This window comes from Dama dama, chromosome 7, assembly GCF_033118175.1.
Source record: "Dama dama isolate Ldn47 chromosome 7, ASM3311817v1, whole genome shotgun sequence".
In the NCBI taxonomy this organism is placed as follows: domain Eukaryota; kingdom Metazoa; phylum Chordata; class Mammalia; order Artiodactyla; family Cervidae; genus Dama; species Dama dama.
Window position 1 is genome coordinate 22151583 of NC_083687.1, and position 19080 is coordinate 22170662.

General features: G+C 43.1%; 2 protein-coding genes across 3 annotated transcripts in view; one reads left to right on the forward strand and one right to left on the reverse strand.

Annotated features, from left to right (window-relative positions):
- The first annotated feature begins 1148 nt into the window (after window positions 1-1148).
- Window positions 1149-12325, forward strand: TDRD6 (tudor domain containing 6). The gene is made up of 4 exons (XM_061146873.1): window positions 1149-7191; window positions 8254-8378; window positions 9370-9459; window positions 11725-12325. Exons 1-4 carry the CDS (start codon window positions 1149-1151, stop codon window positions 11767-11769), a joined length of 6303 nt encoding a protein of 2100 aa, XP_061002856.1. The 3' UTR covers window positions 11770-12325.
- Window positions 12326-14733: 2408 nt separating this feature from the next.
- PLA2G7 (phospholipase A2 group VII) overlaps window positions 14734-19080 on the reverse strand; it is a 34218-nt gene continuing 29871 nt past the window's right edge. For both annotated transcript variants that reach the window (XM_061146874.1, XM_061146875.1), the window contains 3 exons: window positions 18720-18890; window positions 15633-15781; window positions 14734-14992 (listed from right to left, as the gene is read on the reverse strand). In XM_061146874.1, coding sequence (XP_061002857.1) covers window positions 14850-14992; window positions 15633-15781; window positions 18720-18890 — 463 coding nt within the window. In that variant the 3' untranslated portion in view covers window positions 14734-14849. The remainder of the gene's footprint in view (window positions 14993-15632; window positions 15782-18719; window positions 18891-19080) is intronic.

Below are 19080 nucleotides of genomic sequence, written 5' to 3' on the forward strand. Positions count from 1 at the left end.
TTTGACCAACCCAATCAAATACATTTGAAAAAGCAAAGAGACCTTAGATAGCCAAAACCATTTTGAGGAAAAAGAATAAAGTTGAAAGGGTAGCACTACCTAATTTCAAAGCTGCAAAAAATGTCCGGGAAATTTCCATGCACTTTTCACCCAGTCCTACCCAAATCCTGAACAACTGTAGTACACAATCAAAACCAGCAAAATGACATTGGAATAACCCACAAATTCAGATTTTTACCAGTTTTACAAGTGTGTATGGGTGTCTGGTTCTACAGTAGCTCCGTGCGTAAATGGAGACCAAACGCCTGCAAAGTGGGCAGACAAAACAGCAAAGAAACACACGGGGTAATCATGGGGAAGGAAGCATTTAACAGCCTCAATATTCTCTCTCAACTTTAATGTAACCGTCATCATAACTCTATCCAGGTGATCCAACAAGTTCATAGACGAGACTGCCCGAGACAGGCTCCGAGGCTACATCGCTGAGAGCGCACAGCCAATGTCCCGCCCCAGGAACGCCAGCGCCAGCGCCCGGCCCGCTCCGGGGAGCGGCCCGGGTCTCAGAGTTCTGGCCCAACGCCCCGAACGTGCCGTTCGCGCCTCCCTTTCTCCTTCGCGGTTCTTCAATGGCTCGCACCGTGCAGGGCGCGCCGGCCTCCGTCTGTCTCGGTCAGACAACCGAGAAGCAGGTCCCTGCGTGGTCTGGGCCTCGCCGGGTCCCCGGACCGGGCCGAAGCGAGTCGAAGGCGCTCAGAGCAGTAACAGGTGGCCTCGGGATCCCGCCGCGTCTCGGCTCCCGAGGCCCGTTCTGCGCCCCGAGCCTGCGTCCTCGCCGCCCCCCGGGGAGCCCGGCTCCGCCCCGCGGTCCACGCAGACCCGCCCGCCGCCCGCCGCCCGCGGCCGGAAGCCAGGGCGCCTCGCGCTGCAAATGCCTGCGCGGCAGCGCGACCCTGGGCGGTTGGGCCGGCCGTCGGGTCTTACCAGTCGGCGCGAGCAGGTGAGGCCCGGCGGCGACGGCGGCAGCGTTGCGGCGTGGGCGCCGGGCCGGGTATCCTTCCCTGTCCGTGTGTCCGGCGAGCCCGCGTCTGCGGGGCTCTCCTCCTAGCGGCGCCTGGGCTCCGCGGGCCGGGCCGGGCGGCGCGGCGGAGATGTGCTCGACGCCCGGGCTGCCGACGCCGGGGGCCTCGCTGGTGCTGCGGGTGTCCTTCGTGGACGTGCAGCCCGAGGTGATTCCCGTGCAGCTGTGGGGGCTGCTGGGCGAGCGGCGAGACGAGTACGTGCGGCTGAGCCGGGAGATCCAGGAAGCGGCGGCGGCCGCGCGCGGCCCGTGGATGCTGGGCGGCGCCTCGGCTTTGCCTGGCGAGCTGTGCCTGGTGCAGGTGGGGCGGCTGTGGCACCGCGGCCGCGTGGTCAGCCGGCAGGCGCAGGAGAGCCGCGTCTTCCTGCTGGACGAGGGCCGCACCATCGCGGCCGGGGCGGACTCACTGGCTCCCGGGCGCAGCGAGTTCTTCCACCTGCCGTCGGAGGTGCTGGGCTGCGTGCTGGCCAGCCTGGTGCCGGCGGGCGGCGGGGGCGAGCCCCAGCACTGGGCGGCCAGCGCCGTGGACTTCCTTAGCCGCCTGCAGGGCAAGGAAGTGCACGGGCGCGTCCTGGACGTGCTGCTGCTCCACCGCCTGGTCCTCCTGGAGGTGCCCGAGCTGTCCCAGCGGATGCAGGAGCTCGGCCTGGCCCGGCAGGTGCCCGACAGTCTCTTCCGCTCTCTGCTTAAGCGCTACCTCTCGGCCACCACGCCTGTCCTGGGCCCCAGGGCCCCGGTGGTCCCGCGAGTCTCCCCTAAGCAGGAGCAGCCTGGCCTGGATTACTTCTACCCTCAGCTGCAGCTGGGCGTGACGGAGCCCGTGGTGGTTACCCAGGTGTGCCATCCCCACCGCATTCACTGCCAGCTCCGCAGCCTCTCGCAGGAGATCCACCGCCTCTCCGAGAGCATGGCTCAGGTATACCGGGGTTCCCCGGGGACTGGGGACCAGCACTCTACCAGTGGCCCCTGGGAGGAGAGAGAGGAGAGCCCAGACAAGCCGGGCTCTCCTTGCGCATCCTGCGGGTTGGATGGACTTTGGTACAGGGCGCTCTTGCTTGAGACTTTCCGGCCCCAGCGCTGTGCCCAGGTGCTTCACGTCGACTACGGAAGGAAGGAGCTAGTGAGTTGCAGTAGCCTCCGCTACCTGCTGCCTGAATATTTTAGGATGCCCGTGGTGACCTACCCTTGCGCACTGTACGGACTCTGGGATGGTGGGAGAGGTTGGTCTCGGTCACAGGTCGGTGACCTGAAGGCCCTGATTCTGGGCCAGGCAGTGAACGCAAAGATTGAATTTTATTGTTCCTTCGAGCATGTGTATTACGTCACCTTATATGGCGAAGATGGGATTAATCTTAACTGTGTGTTCGGAGTGCAGTCCTGTTGCTTGGCTGACCGGTTCCTTCAGAGCCAGGGCAGAGAGGAGGAGGAGGCGGAGGAAGAACCGGAAACAGCTTTTCAGTGTCAATCTTCTGCGGAAGAAATGGATGAAGAGATTTCACTCCCCACCTTACCGTCTATCAGGTTAAAGATGAACACCTTCTATGATGCCCAGGTGGAGTTTGTGAAAAATCCTTCCGAGTTTTGGATTAGATTGAGGAAACACAATGGCACCTTCAGCAAACTGATGAAGAAAATGTGCAGTTTCTATGCCTCCGCCAGTAAGCTGGATGGTGTCATCTTGAAACCTGAAGCCGATGATCTTTGCTGTGTCAAATGGAAAGAAAATGGCTACTTCCGGGCTATGGTCACCCGACTAGACGACCAGAATGTGGATGTGTTCTTAGTTGACCGGGGCAATTCGGAAAACGTGGACCGGTATGACGTGAGGATGCTCCTGCCTCAGTTTCGGCGGCTGCCAATATTGGCCCTGCAGTGCACCCTGGCCGATATTTGGCCTTTGGGAGAAAACTGGAGCCAAGAGGCGATTTCCTTTTTTAAAAAGACTGTGCTCCACAAAGAGTTAGTTATCCATGTGCTTGATAAGCAGGATAATCAGTATATTATTGAGATTCTTGATGAATCAAGAACAGGGGAGGAAAACATTAGTAAGGTGATGGCTCAAGCTGGATTTGCCAAGTACCAGGAATTTGAAACGAAGGACAGTCTTTCCCTGAGTGTCCACTCTCCAGGGCATGTTTCAAACCATTTTACCACAGACAGTAACGGAATATCTTCTGCCAAGAAGGAAGTAGAACAAAAAGACATGAGAGATGGTAAAACTACAGCTGTTCCAGAAGTAGTGACTGACACAGCAGTTACGACAAACATTTCAGCTGGACTTGTCCAGGACAACGAGACAAGAGTGTCTGTTTATTCTCCCCTGGTACAGAATTTCTTGGGAATTGAGCCAGGCTCTGCTTGTAAAGGAGAGCTACAAGTTGGAAGTACAGTGGAAGTCAGAGTTTCTTGCATTGAAAATCCTGGCTATTTTTGGTGTCAGCTGACCAGGAACACACAAAGATTTAAAGCACTCATGTGTAGCATTCAGGACTATTGCAACAACACAGCTCCTCCCCACCAGGGAACGACTCCTGCTTGTCTGGCAAAACGGACAGCAGATGGAAAATGGTCCAGAGCTCTAATTACCGGGGCACAATCTTCAGAGCATGTCAACATCGTATTTGTAGATTATGGAGACAAAGAAATGGTATCTGTGAAGAATATTTATTCAATTGCTGAAGAATTTCTAAAGGCTAAGGTTCAGGCTTTTAGGTGCAGCCTTTATAATTTAATTCAGCCAATGGGACAAAATCCTTTTCTTTGGGATGAGAAGGCAATCCAAGCTTTTATTGAATTTATAGATAATGCACAGGAAAACCATCTACACTTAAAGTGCACAGTATTTGCTCTGGCTTCCATTCATGATGAAGAACTGTTTAATGTGGTGGATCTACTAACACCTTTCCGGAGTGTATGTCATTTTTTGGTAGAAAAGAGACTTGCAAGGCCAGTAAAACTTCAGAAACCTCTGGAGTTCTCTGTTCAGCTCCATTCTTACTTCTATTCTACACATGACATCAAAATTGGAAGTGAAGAATCAGTGTACATAACACATGTTGATGACCCTTGGACATTTTATTGCCAGCTGGGAAGAAATGCAAGTATTTTAGAACAGCTGTCCCATCATATTACACAATTAAGTCAAGTTTTGCTGCATTTAAGAACATCTCACTTGATCCCTGGCACACTGTGCCTTGCCAAGTATACTGACGGAAACTGGCGTAGGGGGGTAATCATAGAGAAAGAACCAAATAAAGTGTTCTTTGTTGATTTTGGGAACATTTATGTGGTAACAAGTGATGATCTGTGCGCAGTGCCTAGCGATGCACATGATGTCTTACTTTTGCCCATGCAAGCTGTTAAATGTTCGTTGTCTGATATTCCTGATCACATACCAGAAGAGATTACAGCATGGTTCCGGGAGACTGTTTTAGATAAGTCATTGAAGGCTCTGGTCGTAGCCAAAGATCCAGATGGAAGACTGATTATTGAACTATACAATGATACCATGCAAATTAATGCTAATATTAATGAGAAGTTAGGGCTTCTGGGTTACAAAGGTAGGACAAGGAGAAAAAAGAGCAAAGCACTCCTCTCTACAGCTGAAACTCTTGAAGTGAAAAAGGAAGATGTGAAGTTGTCACCTACAGGGTATTTAAGTAAATCAGAGAACAAACCCGATAGTATGGCACTCTTAGGAGAATTGTACAAACCTAGGATCAGCTCAGCGTGTAGGGAACTCAAATTTTTACAGAGTTCAACAAAGACAAACTTAGTCACTCATCACCAGGACTCTGTGGGAAATAAAAATAATCAAGTGTCTCCATTAACAACAGACAAGAAATTAGAAAGTTTGGCCGAGCCCTCCTTGAAAGCCACAAAACTAGAAGCCTCTCTTTCAGAGAGAAAACTAAGAGATTCATGTGACAAAGGTTTGCCTCTAAAAATTTCTGAGTTCCCTCAGAAGGCTATAATGCCTGGATTTAAAACAACTGTGTATGTTTCTCATATAAATGACCTTTCAGACTTTTACGTTCAACTAACAGAAGATGAGGCTGAAATTGATCGTCTTTCAGAGAGGTTAAATGATACTAGAACAAGGCCTGAATATTATGCAGGTCCACCTTTGCAAAGGGGAGATGTAATATGTGCTGTTTTCCCAGAAGACAATTTATGGTATCGTGCTATGGTCAAGGAACCACAACCCAATGACCTTCTCTCTGTGCAGTTTATAGATTATGGCAATGTTTCTGTAGTTCACACCAACAATATAGGCAAACTTGACCGTGTTAATGCACTGTTACCAGGACTGTGCATTCCCTGTTCCTTAAAGGGATTTGCAGTTCCTGGGATTTTAAACCATAAGGAAGTGATACATTACTTTTCCCAAAGGACAGATGAGGCTCAAATAAGATGCGAATTTGTTCAGTTTCAAGACAAATGGGAAGTTACTCTTGCTGATGAACACGGGATCATAGCTGAAGATATGGTAAGCAGATATGCATTCAGTGAAAAATCTCAACTAGGATTTTCTACCCAAATAGTTCAAGGGGTCTGTTCCACATCAGTCAGGAAAACAGATGTAGACACTTCTATGTTTCTTAACTGGTATAACCCAAAGATGAAGATGATAAGAGCTTATGCCACGGTGATCGACGGACCTGAATATTTTTGGTGTCAGTTTGCGGATACCGAGAAACTTCAGCATTTAGAAGTGGAAGTACAGACTGCGGGAGAGCAGGTGAGAGATGGGAGAAGTCGTATCCACTGCCCTCGTATTGGAGATCCTTGCATAGTGAGATACAGAGAAGATGGGCGTTATTATAGGGCCCTTGTCACCAGTATTTGTGAAGATTATCTTGTGTCCATCAGACTTGTGGACTTTGGAAACATTGAAGACTCCGTGGACCCAAAAGCACTCTGGAACATCCCTTCTGAGCTTTTGGCCATGCCCATGCAAGCCTTTCCATGTTGCCTCTCAGGATTTAATATTTCACAGGGCACATGCCCTCGTGAGGGATGTGACTACTTTTACAAAATAGTTACAGAAGATGTGTTGGAGATAACAATATTAGACATCAAAAGGGACGTTTGTGATATCCCTTTAGCCATTGTTGACTTGAAAAGCAAAGGTGAAAGCATTAGTGAGAAAATGAAGAAATATTCTAAGATTGGTATGAGTAGCAGTGATCTGAGGTATGAAAAAAATGATGCAGAAATAAAGGGAGCTCTCGGGCTCCCCAGTCCCGATGTTGGATTTAAGAAATCAAGCAGTAAAGCTGGACAAGAGAGAATACTTCATGTTGAATCGCAGACAGCTGAGCTCTTGGAAAGACTCAACAAAGACTTAGACATCCTTGAAATGCAACCAGGTAAATTCTGTGACCCCCAAACTGGTAACATTTTTGAAGCTTTTGAAAACCCAGGCAAAGATAAGATTGGCACCAAGTTGCTGGAAGAAAAAGTCAAAGGCCTACTGGGTGACAAAGCAAAGTGTGATGATAAGTACCCAATGCCAGGATTTAACACATTCTTACCACATGCCACCGAAGCAAAGGAGGTCCTGGAACTGAATTCTCTCGAGGTACCACTTTCTCCTGATGATGAGTCCAAAGAGTTCCTGGAGCTGGAATCCATCGAGTTGCAGCATTCCCTGGTTGGGGATGAGGAGAAAGAAGATCTGGGCCTGGTGCCTCCAACCATTACTCTTCCCCAAGGCTGTGACCCAGAGGTCACCCTGCCACCATTGCCGGGGCAGCTGCCCCTCAACGGTGAGGATGAGAAACAGCCTGAGCTAGAATTGCCTACAGCCCAGCTGTGTCTGGAGGACAGAATAAACCCTTTGTCTTTAAGAGTTAGTCAGAAAGCCCAAGAATCCCTGTGCACTGAGGACCTGAGAGGATCTAGTTGTGCAGAAAGCTTTGATGAGGAGCGTAGGCTGCACCTGCACAAACAGACTTGCAATGCCAAGATGCAGCTTGAAATGAGTATCTATAAAGAAGAATTTACCAAAGATACAAAGAGAGATGCCGTGTCGTCACTGACCTCTCTGTTTTCTGAAGAATACAGAGATGCAAGGAAACACAATTACACCTTACCAGATCATATCCCAGGTATGTGCAGTTTTTGACCCCCTGTTCACTTTTATTTAACATAGGGAAAAGCAGTTATTTGTCTTAAAGAGAAGAGAATAATTCTTATTGAATTAAAAAAATAATTTGAGGGAAGTTGAAAACCTGAAAAGAGAATTAGCTTTGGATTTTTATGAAGGGTATTTTAAACATGAAGAAATTAAGGGATGAAATTACTGTGAAAGAATACTTTATATGCTGTGCAAAATGCTGAATTATTTTTGCTTTTAAAAATAGAATGCTTAAAAATCTATGTCTCTAAAACGTAGTGCCATTTCAAATGTAAACAAATCATCTCTAGATCAAGAGGTTATATTTTTTGGTCAACTTTTAAAAATATGTAGTGTTCCTTTGCCAAGCCTAATGTAGGCATAAATTTACATTGGGGATCATTTTAGCAGAGTTTTAAAACTGAACTGTTTTTCTGCATGCATATACTTTGCCGTTCATTTTTAAACCCTTAAAAGAATGGAGTTAGGGAGCCTGTATTAATCAAGAAAGTTAACAGCCATGAGTAAATATTGGAGAACACTTATTACCATTAACTTTTTTATAAGTTTTTTATAAATTATTTTTGCTGCTCTTTTCTTGCCTACTTAATAAGATTTGAAAGTTACACAAAATGGCTTATCTTTTAGGTTTTTACAAAAAATCAATGTTAGACTTTTAAATGTCAATTTTATTTATTAGATTGTTGCATAATTACAATATTATTACACTGTACAAAATAGAGAAAACAGGAGACTAAGGAGAATGAAAATCATCATAATTCCACCGCCAGGAAATGGCCACTGTGAATGCTGTGATGGTGCATATACTTTTTCATCTGTCTCTCATCCTTTCTGTGTGTCCACATACATACAGTTTTAAGAACTAAATAGAGATCATATTATTTAGAGAGACAGACTTAGAACACGTTGTACTGTGCCATGATATCATTGATAGGAGAGTAGTAAATGCATGGTAGGGAAATGCTTTGCTTGCATGTCTAACATTAAGAAATTAAGAGAGATGCATTGACTCTTGCTGTATTTAATCTGGCAGCTCAACCAGAGAACATGTACACTCTGAAAGGATTTACTGTCGGATCCAAATGTGTTGTGTGGTCAAGTCTCAGAAATACGTGGTCTAAATGTGAGATTCTGGAAATAGCTGAAGAGGGCACAAAGGTATTTAAAATTGCAGTGAAGTACTTAGTCTCAAAATGTACTTGTAGATTGTCAAGGAAATTTTACCAAACTTTACCGGATTCGAAAATCCCATTGAACAGATTAGTTACCTGCTCATTCCCCCTGATGACTGATGAAGTGCAAAAACCATTTAAAAAGTTTATATTTAAGCATTCAGGGCTCTTTTGTCTCCCTTAGCCCTGGAATCTTATCAGTCACTGAGTCCCACTTCTTATCTCTTAGTTAAAACTTTTTATACCTAATGCCACTATTTTGGTTAAGTTTCTCATCTCACAACTGTTAGTTGCTCAGTCTTGTCCGATTCTTTGCAATCCCATGTAGCCCGCCAGGCTCTTCTGTCCATGGAATTCTCCAGACAAGAAACTAGAGTGGATATCTTCCCAACCCACCGATCGAACCTGGGTCTCCTGCATTGCAGGCAGATTCTTTACTCTCTGAGCTACCAGGGAACCAACCCCAGCTAGTTTCCTCTAATAACCTCCTATTGATTTACCTCTAGTCTTCCATCAGTTGTTTCTCCACATTGCCAGTGTGCTGTTTGTCAAATGAGAATCTGACTCTATCATTCCCTTGTGTAAAATCTCTTGGAAACCTTCAGTAGATGGTGTTTTTCTTGTGGTTTGAAAAACCACCTGTGTCAGAATCCCTTGGCACATTTCCTAAGTATTGATTCCTGGACTTTGCCCCTGCTGGCTGACTAATGGAAAATTTCTAGAGGGAAGGATTAGGAATGTACAGTCTTACACCAAGAGAATTTGAGAATATCCATCTTTGATGTCTAGGCATAGATACTCAATATATGATTTTTTGGAATGATGTACCATTGAGTTGAAATGTGATGTTGAAGTTTAACAAAATCATTGTAACTGCATTTTAAAGTATTTCATTTGCAAAAGGATACTGTGTAATTAACATAAATCAGTGACACTATTTAGAATTACCAGTTTTTATTAATTTTTTTCTCTTGTAGGTTTTGGACCTTTCAAATGGCATAGAGGAGGTAGTGAACCCTGAGAATGTCTGGAATGGTATACCCAAATTGGATAAGAGTCCATCTGAGGTATAAGTATATTTAAACAGTAATTAATGAGACTGTTCTTCATTTTGAAAGGTGACTTAGTTACTGAAAGGTGCAGGTCCTGCGGCTCACCACTTAGAGCCATTTAAGAGGCCAGGTTGGTGGAAAGGAAAGTTTGCTTTATTTCAGATGCTGACATCTGGGATGGGGTGAGCAGAGGGCAGACGTCTGTCCAAAGGCCAACTCCCCCCACTGACAGTCAGTGGGCAAGAGCTTTGATAGACAGAAGGAGGGCACTACATGTAGAAACAACACAGTCATCTCTGGCAGTCATCCTGAACCTGGTCATCAGTGGTCTGACTGGAGTCATCTTGGTTATTTTAGGTACAGTTGATCTTCAGTTCCAGGGCCAGTTTGTTTCCATTTCTTCGAGGCCTGTTCTTGGAATTACGTCAGGTTATGTCATGGCTACAGTCTGATCATCATGTAGTTAATTTCTGTATCTGGTATTTCAATATCTGCAAGACAGCTCACAGGATATGGCTCAGCATGTTATCTACAGCCCTTGAGAAGGAGCCTTGAGAAGGTCCTTGGCTATGCTTAATGACTACGTTTTTATTATTTGGTCTCCTTTGACTGTTTTCCTTTGTTTCTGCATTGTCTTACTTTTCTGATTAAATTGATTTTCAGACAAAAGGCAGGCTGAGGACACAGTGGGGCATGGACCATAGAGTCATGCTCTGTTTCAACTTGAACTTTTTCTAAGCATTTGTGTTTAGAAATAATGGAAGAAGAAACACTTGTAATAACAGCAATGGAAAACAGCAACAATACAGTCAATGTTTCTGGATTTTATGCCCTGTATCTCTTTGGGCAAACTACTTATTAATGTTTTCCTCCTTGATTTTCATTTTGGGATTAAAAAAAAGAAAATTGTTTGTTGTTAGTGACCTTGATAAAATACATTTGATGCAGAAAATCTGGGAAAATGGTAAAGTTAAAAAGGAGGAAGTAGCAATCACCTGTAATACATCCATCCAAAGACAGACTAATCAGTTTGATTTTAATAATTTTTGTTTATATGGGATATAAACACATCAGCAATATATTTTGAACATGGTTGATTTCATCATACGTACACACATAAATTGTGTTTTTCAGTTAAGACTACATGATAGGTGATTTCCCAGGCTATGTCTAGACACTTGAGTTTATCCTGTTTGGAGTTTGAACTTCTTGCTTCAAAATCTGTATTGGCTAGTTCCAATATCTGGTCATGTCAGGGTTTGCGTCTGCTTAATCAGATACAGACATTCAAGTGGTCTTTGTTAAATTATCTCTTGGAATTTCTTTTGAGATTTTTTAGTTTATATGGTGATTCAGTTTGTTGAATGTTCCTGGTTATTGCATGATCTTTTTCATAAGTGGAACACTGGTTCTTAGAATTGAGGCATCAGTTCAGTTCAGTTCAGTCGCTCAGTCGTGTCCGACTCTTTGCGACCCCATGAACCACAGCACGCCAGGCCTCCCTGTCCATCACCAACTCCCGGAGTTCACCCAAGCCCATGTCCATCGAGTCGGTGATGCCATCCAACCATCTCATCCTCTGTCGTCCCCTTCTCCTCCTGACCTTAGTCTTTCCCAGCATCAGGGTCTTTTCCAATGAGTCAGCTCTTTGCATGAGGTGGCCAAAGTATTGGAGCTTCAGCTTCAACATCAGTCCTTCCAGTGAACACCTAGGACTGATCTCCTTTAGGATGGACTGGTTGGATCTCCTTGTAGTCCAAGGAACTCTCAATATTGAGGCATGTGGAGAATGAAATCAGCTCTTAATGACTTTAGTGTTATGTGAAAGTATGCACTAATGAAAGAGAACAAAGAACTATTTGCCAACATCATCCTAGTAAAATATAAAATATGCCAATTTCATAATCTTTTAGAGAAACTTTGTATGATAATGGATACAGTGTGAGGACTAAAATATTTTTTTAAAAATCATATCTGTAGGAATAATTTCCTGTAGTAATTAGAATACACATCTATTCCCTCTCCCCATTTTTAAAGGACATGGATTTTGTCATGGTAGTACCCACATAAATAACCTTCTTGGGCACTCCCTATTGGTTCAGAGTTTAGGACTCCATCCTTCCACTGCAGGGGACATGGTGTCAATCTTTGGTCAGGGAACTAAGATTCTGTAAGCCGCAACACATTTCCCCCTACACTGCCCCCCCCCCCCAATTTTTTTTTTTTTTCCTTATTTTTACATTTCTTTCTCAACCTGAGGTTTTTCTCTTTTTGTTTCAGAAAAGAGGCCTGGAGATGATAAGAGATTTAACTGTGGATCTGTAAGTGTGGTCAGTCAGTTCAAAGCTGCTCTGAAATAAGTGCCATCTCAACCAGACCAACAAAAATATTTGAGAAGATTGAGAGCGTGTAAATACAAGAAATTGTCATTTTTGAAAATTTTGTGTTGAAAACAAAACAAATCTCAGACTGCCTGTGTGGTGTATTTATAGTGCTGTTTCTGTATATTTGGAATTGAGATGTTTCCTCTCCCTTTAAATGTGTCATCTTTCTAATCAGTTGGGAGGATTTATTTGGCTAAACAGTTTGCTAACACATTACTCACATTGCAAAAAAAGGAGTATTTTGGTGTCTTCTGAATAACAGTTTAAAGTAGAAAATTACAGGTTTCTGACAAGTATAGTATATGATGCTACTTGGGGGGATGGCTTTGTTAGCAGTAACACCTTCAAAATTTTTGTTTTGTTTCTGAAGCTTTGCTGTTCTAGTTTTGACTGATCCTCTGTTTGAATTTAGAAGTATACTAATATGACACAAGATTTGAATAAAGTTTGTCCTTAAAAGTATAATTTCATTTCATTAAAAAGAAGATATCTGGGACTTCCTGGGCAGTTCAGTGGTTAAGACTCTGAGTTTCCACTGCAGGGGGCAGGGGTTCAATTCCTGAGGACCTAAGATCCTGCATGCCACACTGCAGCTGAAAGAAGGAAAAAAAAAAAAAGAAGTCTGTGGTCATGGAACAAACCACACTTCTACAGTTGGGGGATACATAGTAATAGTAAATGTTAGCTTTCATGTGTTCGTCCCTCAGCTGTACTTTCAATGCACTTTTTGCATTGAAATCCTTGTAATCCATTGTAATCCTTGATTCTGAGGTGCCTATTAACATTACCCATATTTTATAGGTGAGAAAGTTGAAGCTTTTCAGAGAAGATAAATAATTTGCCTGTCAAAGAGCTAGCAAATCTCAGAGGCTTGAGCAAACCTAGACCCATCTAATTTCAAAGCCCATGCTTTTAAAACAAGGCTTTGCATAGGTGGCAGCATGCAAACAGATCCTAACGTTAGGAAATAGATCTTACCTGTACACGGCCTACTAGGTATGTGACCTGGGCAGGCTACTATATTATTGTTCAGCCTTGATCTTCCTCAGCTGTAAAATGGGGGTAATAAAACTTTTCTTGCAGTGTTTTTAAGATTAGAAATAACTTAAATAATGTGCCAGGAAATGAGTAAGCATTTGATAAGTATTTCCTTCTTTTCCCTGAAAGAGGCTCAGTATGCACTATGGTAGGTTATATTTTTTAAACTTCATTGAATTGTTTCACATCAGCATATGCCACAAACAGGATTTTAAAGAGGTGCTATTGAATGGAACATCAGTTCTATTGAAATGGTTGTCCATTTCTAAAAAGATGTGTATGAAACGTTATGAGAACTCTGAAGCCTGATGAGAAGAGTGAGAATTAAAAACCTTAAAAGTTGGGTAAAATTTCAATAAGTAAAAAAGGAGAGGGTTTTACATTAAGCATAATTGAAGTAGATGAGTATATTGCTTGTTCCTAGGATAATGAATAGACAAATTTGGCTCATTCATGTAGGAGTTGTAGTTGTGAATTAATTCCTGGGAGCAAAGGTCAGAGAAGATGTATGAAGGCCAGATTATAGAAAGCCATCAGTTTCATGATAAAGAATTTAACTCTTCATTTTAAAATATTTACTTTGAACAGTTATAGGAGAAATCATATTTCTCAAAATGAGTGATTTTTCACATTAAAACATTAAGGTAGGCCTGAGTGCCAAATCAGAAAACACGGTTTCTTATTAACAAGGCAAAAGGAATAGGCATAGAATAGTTAACCAGGCTTGCTTACTAAGTACTGATTATCCTTGTTCTCACTGGCTTTCGTGAAAGTTAATTATGAAGCATTCATAGGAACAAGACCATTCTTAGACCCAGATATATCTGACTGATGAGTGGCAAAAGTGTTTATACTGCTTGGGAAACAAAACACATTTTTCATGACTCCCAGAGGCGTAAGTGTACACATCTTTCAGTGATCTTTTTACCTCCTATTGTATTTTTCTCCTTTCACTATACTCCATATAAAATTTAAAAGATCCATTAAATAAAACTCATGGAAAATGAACCAGTAAAAATTATGGCCTTTTCTTTTTAAGTTAGCAAAACTGGAATTTCTTTAAAGTTGACTCGATCTTTTTTTTTCCACTTTCCCTGTTTTCATGTTTTTAATTAATTTTTATATGGAGCATTGGCCCCATGCTGTCTGAGGATGGAAATTCCCCCCGCCCCGCCCAGGCTTCACTGAAATACTGTTTGTTAGCTCTAACAGTTAATTTCTACTGGACAGCAAAATGTATCAGCCATACACACACCTATATTCTCTCCCTTTTTATCCTTCGCAGCCTTTGGGTGAATCAGTAATTTTATGTGTGATGGCTTGAATCGAGGGCCACTCATATGCACCTTTCTTTAGTAAACAGAGTGTCTCTGAGGTAAGCAAAGTAAATGCAAACAAATTACCAACTTGCTTTAATCTGCTGCCTTTGTTTTGTCAGCAGCATCCATCCCTGTGTGGTCGTCATATTGAAGTTGTGCCCTAGCACTAATTCCACGGTAAAGCAATGGCTTTATTATCCACTTGGTCTACTTTTTTACTGTGACCCAAGGTCAAATGGAAGCGCTGCCAAATCCTACATAGCAGACCATGATGCTAAAACTCAATTCTATAGCCTATAACAGAAAAAAAGAGGCAAGAAAATCTGTTTTTATGATATTTTTAGGAGTGTTAGGTCACTGTGACACATTTTCAGTGGCATTGTGCCTATTTTATTATATGTGTCTGTTGAACCAATGTAAAATCAGTTTTTTTTTACTGTGAAAAAGGATCACTTTAGTAAAACTAAAATTTAGGCTGCTATGATTTTCACATGTAGCCGTCTTTTTCTAAATTTATAGGGAAAAAAAATACAAGCTTCAGTCACTACTATGGTATAGCCTATATTTTTTAATATGAGCTATTTGAGAAAATACATTAAAATCACACACACACACATACATACTTTTAGACAAGTTTGTAAACAAAACTTTTTAGAAAGCTCTTTTAATCTAAATTTGGTCTCTGTATTCCTGTGGAGTTCTGCAGAGTGGCTTCGTGGTTGGTTGTGTCAATGTTGGTCCCCGGAATAAGATTGTCATCCTCGCCTTCAACTAAAGAATCCCACTGATCAAAGTCTTTCTGAAGTCCTGTAAGATAGAAACGTCATAAACATATTCAACTTTTGAGAGCATTAAACAGCTCAGTGCCTCTAGAGGGCATCGTAGCTTCACAAACCACACACACCACGTCAGGATTAAGGAGTCACAAGCCCTCTGAGAACAGAGATAGCTGCAACATCTGAATGAGAGGATTGAGGCCAATCCCCCCCCCCGCCCAGGCTTCACTGAAATACTGTTTGTTAGCTCTAACAGGAAGGCTTGCTGCCTCTGACAGTACACAAAACAGCAAACTTAAATTGTTTTCGAACTGATTGCACTGTTACATTGTAAACCAACTGGGAACTGTTAAAATAGGACTTGTGCTAAGTTAAGATAGGGCTTCCCAGGTGGCTCAGTGGTTAAAAAAACAACAACAACAACCCGCCTGCCAATGCCAGAGACCCAGGTGTGGTCGTCTGGGTTGGGAAGATCCCCTGGAAGAGGGCATGGCAACCCACTCCAGTATTCTTGCCTGGAGAATCCCCATGGACAGAGGAGCCTGGCAGGCTAGAGTCCACAGGATCGCAAAGAGTCAGACATGACTGAGCACACGCACATGAGTTAAGATAGATAGTTTTGTCCTGAGAATCATCCGGTCTGTGTCAGGAAAGAAGATGCCATATCTTACCTAGATGTTTTTGTAAGAACGCTAGGGAAGCTTTGTTGCTAAGGCTGATGGCTACATTGGAATCGACGTGTCCTTTCAGCGTGAATAGGTAGCCAATCATTTTGCTAGTGACAAAAGTGAAGTCAACAAAATTCTGATGGACTGCACCCCTGAAAGAGAAAGGAGTTATCTGCAAATCACGTTGTTAGACAATATTATTTTTGTAGTTAAGGTGCAGGAAAGATGCTGGCCAAAAACCAAGGAAACAAAACTGGTAAATCTGATCTCCCTAGGTGTACTCAAGGGTCACAAGACTGTTCATTTAGGGGTATGAGAGGTGGTTCTAGTGGTAAATAACCTGCCTGCCAATGCAGGAGACAGACGGGGGTTCGGTCCCTGGGTCTGGAAGATCCCCTGGAGGAGGGCTTGGCAACCCACTCCAGTATTCTTGCCTGGAGAATCCCATGGAGAGAGGAGCCTGGTGGGCTACAGTCCATGAGGTTGCAAAGAGTCAGACATGACTGAGCAACTTAGTATGCCCACACAAGTATGTAAGCATCCTTCCCTCCCGACAAACAAGGCAAAGATTCTTGTCTTGCTTGGCATCTTGGTTTTAGAAGAGATGATTGCTGCTTTGTAGGTCACTTCTGATTTCAGTAGATGGAATGTTTTTTATGTTGAGGGTCTTTAAACCCACAGCCAGAATCCTGCCCCCTTACCACCACACTTAACTGGATCTCAATTTGCTGTTAAACAAAACACTTTGTATTTCAGCCTTGGATTAAGTAGATTAAAAGACAAGCAAAAATTTGCCTTGTATTATTTAAACTGCAAAGCACCTCATAAATGTTGCTAATTGATGAACTTGTGGCTCAGCTGGTAAAGAATCTGCCCACAATGCGGGAGACCGGGATTCAATCCCTGGGTTGGGAAGATCCCCTGGAGAAGGAAAGGATATCCTCTCCAGTATTCCAGCCTGCAGAATTCCATGGACTGTATAGTCCATGGGGTTGCAAAGAGTCAGACAGAACTGAGTGACTTTCACTTTCAAACATCAAATAGAACAGCCACTTTTAATACACAGTTTTTACTATCTCTGGGCATTTGACATTTGATTTTCTTGCATTATTCCCCCTGCTTTATTTCTTTGACATCACATCTTTCCTCCTTTGCCTGAACTACTCTGTTCTTGACTGGCTCATCCCCCAAATCCTCAAGATGCTATTTTCAGACCAATTCTTTTCTCACTTTGCAGTCTCAGCTCCTCCATAGATTTCATTGATAATACATTGAATACAAATTCTATACTTTTCCAATTTGTGGCCAGACACATATATCTAAAGGTTAAAACACACGCATTCCAGGGACTCCCCTGGTGGTCCAGTGGTTAAGACACCCTGCTTCCAATGCAAGGGGCGTGAGTTTGATGCGGGGACTAAGATCTCACATGTTATGTGGTGCAGCCAAGAAAATATAAAAAACAGAACAGAACAAAAAACACCTTTCCAGCCCCACCCAATGTCATTCTTCCTCTTTACTTTGCTACTTTTAAGCAAACCCCTATTATTTTAGTTATCTCTACCCCAAATAGAGCCCAGAACTCTGCTCACTGTTTCCCACATTCCAATCCAAACTTCGAGTCAAAAGTCGAGAGAAGGTAAACAGAGTCAGGGCCACAAGATATACCTGAAAACAGAACCCTGAATGCCACCCACAGTGGAGAGATGGCCTGAAGAGAAAGAGAGCGTAGAGGAGAGAAGAAGGGAGCCGTCTACAGGACTTGAGAAGCTCGAGAGAATGGGGTTGCGGTACCCAAGGGAGGAGAAATGGGGTTAGTCCACAGGTGGGAGGGATGCAGAGAGAAGGGCTGAGGCTGCAAATAGCAACGGGGCCATCGGTATCCTTAGTGGGGCCAGCTTCAGCTCACTGCCAAGGTCAGGAAGACAGACTGCAGAAGTCAGAGTAAATGGAAGTCAGGACAGGGAAGCAGAGAGGGGAAAAAACAGAGTGAGGAAGCCTAGTAAGGAAGGTTGAGTATTCTCTACTTAGACTTTAAGTAGAGACCTAAAGTCTTATTAGACTTTAAAGTCTAAATTAGACTTAGAATTAAATAGATTTGCATATACCAATAAGCTAAATTGACATCCTTACCTTAAATATCTAGGTCCTTTCTCACCATCTATCTAAAGTCTTTTGATTCTTTAAGACCCAATTGTACCACCATTTCTTCTAAGCAGCCTTTTATGAGCACCTTACTTGGTGGCTCAAAGACTGTAAAGAATCTGCCTGCAAAGGGGAGATCCAGGTTTGATTCCTGGGTTGAGAAGATCCTCTGGAGAAGGGAACGGCTACCCACTCCAGTATTCTAGCCTGGAGAATTCTGTGGATAAGGGAGCCTGGCGATCTACAGTCCTTAGGGTCTCAAAGAGTCAGACATGATTGAGCAACTAACACTTTCACTTTCACTTAGAAAAGAGCCCTCCATTCTCTGACTCCAGAGTGTTCACTGCCTTTATGGTGTGTTTACTTCCCACTGCCTCTTCTCTGCCCTTCTAAGTAAATCAGGTTTCAGACAGAAGCAGAAGAAACTCAGTTTTTGTAACATCTCACTACAAGTTCAAAACCCTATGGGAATTCTTTTTTATCCACGATGTAAGTATATTGTCAACCCTCAAAGGGATCCCGTTATAGCTTTGGGAATTAATAAATTCATATACTTATCAAACGAGTAAACACACTGCAGATCTGAGCAGATCATCTTACTTTAGGAAAAAAAAAGTTCTAAGCCTAGTCTAATGATGGAATACTTCCCCTTACCCCAGTCCTAAAAATGTTTAGGCTTATATTCAGATAGAAGTAGCATGCATCCTAATGCAAATTTTAATTATCGTATGTGCTGTATTTACAAACACTACTCAAAAAGCGCATTTTAAAAAGAGGAAGTCTAAATGTACTTGGAAACTGAGATTACCTAATAGTCTCCCTTATTTCAAGTCTAAATGACAAACTGAACAATTCTAGACTAGCTACTCAATGATATTCACTGATTGTTTATCCAAGTTTCAGGTTTCCATTTCAGATGATGTAATGTCACTTACTGATACTTACTTGATTGTAATCATTTTTCGTTCTCTATCAGGTAAGAAGCATTTTTTCATTCCTATGATATTAGAAGGATATTGGAATCGTTCCGAGTTGATAAAAAAGACGGGTTGAGGAATTCTGGAATATACTTCATCACCCATGGGAAGCATCCATGCATCCAGAGCGATGCCACACCTGAGGGAAGAAGGCTGGTTACATACTGCCCGAATACAGGGATTTCTAATATCACAGAGATTCAGAGACAAACACCTCACCAGTTCATTATGGGTGATCTCACTGGGCAGATGAGGTATTACCCTTCAATGTGGGAAGGGGATATCATTAGCTTTGCAAGGCAGCAAACTTGTAATTATATCACCATTTT